The sequence below is a fragment of the Gastrolobium bilobum genome, unplaced genomic scaffold (assembly GCF_033153095.1).
Source record: "Gastrolobium bilobum isolate Gb01-03AN ecotype WA unplaced genomic scaffold, APGP_CSIRO_Gbil_v1 utg10420, whole genome shotgun sequence".
Classification (NCBI taxonomy): domain Eukaryota; kingdom Viridiplantae; phylum Streptophyta; class Magnoliopsida; order Fabales; family Fabaceae; genus Gastrolobium; species Gastrolobium bilobum.
Genome location: NW_026899732.1, coordinates 90,383 through 94,362, shown reverse-complemented (window position 1 = coordinate 94,362; position 3,980 = coordinate 90,383). Strand labels below are relative to the sequence as shown.

Below are 3,980 nucleotides of genomic sequence, written 5' to 3'. Positions count from 1 at the left end.
GGTGTCTTGGAAGAGGTCACATAGCTTCAGAGTGTCCAACTAAGAAAGACTATGCTAGTTAAGGAGGATGGAAAGATTATTAGCGACTCTTCTTCAGATTCTGCCCCACCTAGTGATGAAGAGGAGTATGAAGAGGAAACTATACCGGAAGGAGATTTGTTTATGGTGAGAAGGATGTTGGGCAGTCAAGCAATAGACGGTGATGAGAGCCAAAGGGAGAACATTTTCCATACTAGATGCCTCATCCAAGGAAAGGTATGTTCTTTAATTATTGATGGGTGGAGTTGTACCGATGTTGCAAGTGCTAGAATGGTGTCTAAATTAGGATTGGAGACTAAACCTCACCCACAGCCATACAAGCTTCAATGGCTTAGTGAGGATGGTGAAGTGACTATAAAAAGAGGAATGGTTTAAAAAGGCTATGCATTTGCAAAAGCCAATGCTTTTACTTTTGAGTAAAGAGAGTAATTTAAAAGATGCAGGTACTACTAACTCTCTTCCAAATGAGGTTTCTTCTTTGTTGCAGGAATTTGAAGATGTCTTTCCTAAAGAGGTGCCTCAAGGACTACCCCTCTAAGAGGCATAGAACATCAAATTGATCTCATTCCAGGAGCTTCATTACCTAATAGGCCAGCTTATAGGAGTAACCCCCAAGAAACCAAGGAGATTCAAAGTCAAGTGGAAGACTTGATGCAAAAGGGGTGGGTGCAAGAAAGTTTAAGTCCATGTGCAGTTCCAGTCATTCTAGTGCCTAAGAAAGATGGGACTTGGAGGATGTGCACTGACTGTAGAGCCATCAATAATATCACGGTAAAGTATAGACATCCCATTCCTAGATTGGATGATTTATTGGATGAATTGCATGGTGCTTGTTTCTTCTCTAAAATTAATCTGAAAAGTGGATATCATCAAATTCGGATTAGAGAAGGGGATGAATGGAAAACAGATTTTAAAACTAAATATGGGTTGTATGAATGGTTGGTTATGCCCTTTGGTTTAACCAATGCTCCTAGTACCTTCATGAGATTAATGAATCATATGTTAAGGGAATTTCTAGGAAAATTTGTTGTGGTTTATTTTGATGATATTCTGATTTATAGTAAATCCTATGATGATCATCTTGTGCATTTGAGGTGTGTTTTAGAAGCTCTAAGGCGTGAAAAATTGCATGCTAATGTGGAAAAATGTGAGTTATGTATGGAACATGTAGTTTTTCTTGGTTTTGTTGTTAGCTCACAAGGAGTGCAGGTTGATCAAGAGAAGGTGAAAGCTATTCAAGAGTGGCCAACTCCTAAGAATGTAAGTGAGGTAAGGAGCTTTCATGGCTTAGCCAGTTTCTATAGGAGGTTTGTCAAAGATTTTAGTACAATGGCTGCACCCTTGAATGAAGTGATTAAAAGGCATGTGGGTTTTACATGGGGCAAAAAACAATAGCAAGCTTTTGCTGCTCTTAAAGAAAAATTGACCCATGCACCTATTCTTGCATTGCCTAATTTTGTCAAATCTTTTGAGATTGAATGTGATGCATCCAATGTGGGGATAGGGGCAGTTTTGATGCAAGAGGGACATCCCATTGTTTATTTTAGTGAAAAATTAAATGGGGTCGTCCTTAATTATTCCACATATGATAAAGAATTGTATGCATTGGTAAGGGCTTTGCAAACATGGCAGCACTATCTCTTGCCCAAAGAGTTTGTTATCCATAGTGACCATGAGTCCTTAAAGTAATTAAAAAGGCAAGGCAAGCTTAACAAAAGGCATGCCAAATGGGTTGAGTTCTTGGAGCAATTTCCCTACGTGATCAAGCACAAGAAAGGTAAGTCCAATGTGGTAGCAGATACACTTTCAAGAAGGTATGCTTTATTATCTACTCTTGAAACTAAGTTCATTGGCTTTGAGCATATTAAAGCATTGTATGAGCATGATCTAGACTTCTCACAAATCTATAAATCTTGTGTGCATGCTGCCTAAAATGGTTTCTTTAGGCATAATGATTACTTGTTTAAAGAGAAGAGATTGTGTGTGCCTAAAAGTTCCATTAGAGAGCTACTTGTGAGGGAGGCACATGAGGGGGGATTAATGAGACATTTTGGGGTCCAAAAGACTTTAGACATGTTGCATGAATATTTCTATTGGCCACACATGAAACGTGGTATACAAAAACTGTGTGAAAGATGTATTGTGTGCAAGAAGTCTAAATCTAAAGTAATGTTGCATGGGCTGTATACTCCTTTCCCAATTCCTGACTTCCCCTGGATTGATATCTCTATGGATTTTGTGTTAGAACTACCTCGGTCTAGAAATGGCAAGGATTCTATTTTTGTTGTGGTGGACAGGTTTTCTAAGATGGCGCATTTCATCCCATGCAAAAAGGTTGATGATGCATGCCACGTTGCTGACTTGTTCTTCAAAGATGTGGTAAGACTCCATGGGCTTCCTAGAAGCATTGTCTCTGATCGAGATTCAAAAATTTTAAGTCACTTTTGGAGGACCTTATGGAGTAAGCTCGGAACTAAACTTCTCTTTTCTACTACTTGTCATCCACAAACTAATGGGCAAACTGAGGTAGTGAATAGAACTTTTTCTTCTCTTTTAAGAGCTGTAATAAAAAAATATTAAGTCATGGGAAGAATGTCTGCCCCATGTTGAGTTTGCATATAATAGGGTAGTTCATAGCACTACTGGTTATTCTCCTTTTGAAATTGTTTATGGATTTAACCCTCTCACTCCTCTTGATTTGCTACCTTTACCTAACAACTCTGTTTTAAAGCATGCTGATGGCAGGACTAAGGCTGAATATGTTCGTAAATTACATGAGAAGGTAAAGACACAAATTGAAAAAAAAGTAGAGAGCTATGCTAGACAAGCTAATAAAGGCAGGAAGAAGGTTGTGTTTGAACCAGGTGATTGGGTTTGGGTTCATCAACGAAAAGAGAGGTTCCCTTCCCAAAGGAAATCTAAGCTTCAACCAAGAGGAGATGGACCATTCCAAGTCCTGTCCAAAATTAATGATAATGCCTACAAGATAGTCCTCCCTAGTGAGTATGGTGTAAGTGCTACTTTTAATGTGGCTGATTTGTCCCATTTTGATGTAGGAGAAGAGGACTACAATTTGAGGGCAAATTCTTCTCAAGAAGGAGGGAATGATGAAGACATAGGAGGTGGCATCACTGATATGAATAAGGAGACAATGCCAAATGATCCATTGCAATTGCCAAATGGGCCAATCACAAGGTCAAGGGCCAAGAAGTTTACGGAAGCTCTTAGTGGGCTAATTCTGCAAATGCGGACTAATCATGAAGACATCAAGTCCAAGCCATATCCCAATCAGAATTTAGTTAATGTCATCAATGTAATAAATGCTTAGTGGGGATGATTAGTGTCTTTTCATTTGCTAGTCTTTTTCTATTCTTGGAGGGATGTTCCAAGTATAAATAAGGGAGGATACAACTCTTGTAATCAGATTTTGAATATCAAGTTAACCTATTTTGGTGAGACTAGTTCTCTTGGGTTCTTTTGAGAATCTCTGAACTTATCAAGGGTTCTTATCCTTGTGGCGTTCATAGGCTTATCAAGGGTTCTTATCCTTGTGGTGCCTTCCTACCCTTGTTTCTTGTTTTAATTTTCATTTTACCCTACCTCAGATCAAATCTCGCGATCCACTTGTCCGTTTTCGGTGATTCTTGGGTCTATTTCGCGTTTTGAAACGTGCTCTTTCACGTCATTTTGGAATCACTCAATTCCGAGTTGTGCAGCGTGAGATATGATCATTTTTAGCCAGGACGCGTTGGAGGCTGAATTTTGGGCATAAATTCCATTCCTAGTTGATCCAATCCGGTCACTTCTCTTGAGGTTCATATCACGGCTGGTGCCGTTGTGATCGCGCTTCCAAGACGAGCACGCCGGTATGCAGTTCGCCGGAAAACTCCACCGGACGGTGGTCATTGACGTGGACAGAGGCTTGAATGCGGAAGAAAATG

General features: G+C 39.6%; 1 protein-coding gene across 1 annotated transcript; it reads left to right on the top strand.

Moving 5' to 3' along the window:
• The first annotated feature begins 51 nt into the window (after window positions 1-51).
• On the top strand, window positions 52-1,434 carry LOC133293067 (uncharacterized). The gene is made up of 2 exons (XM_061491583.1): window positions 52-255; window positions 1,249-1,434. Exons 1-2 carry the CDS (start codon window positions 52-54, stop codon window positions 1,432-1,434), a joined length of 390 nt encoding a protein of 129 aa, XP_061347567.1.
• The last annotated feature ends 2,546 nt before the right edge of the window (window positions 1,435-3,980 follow it).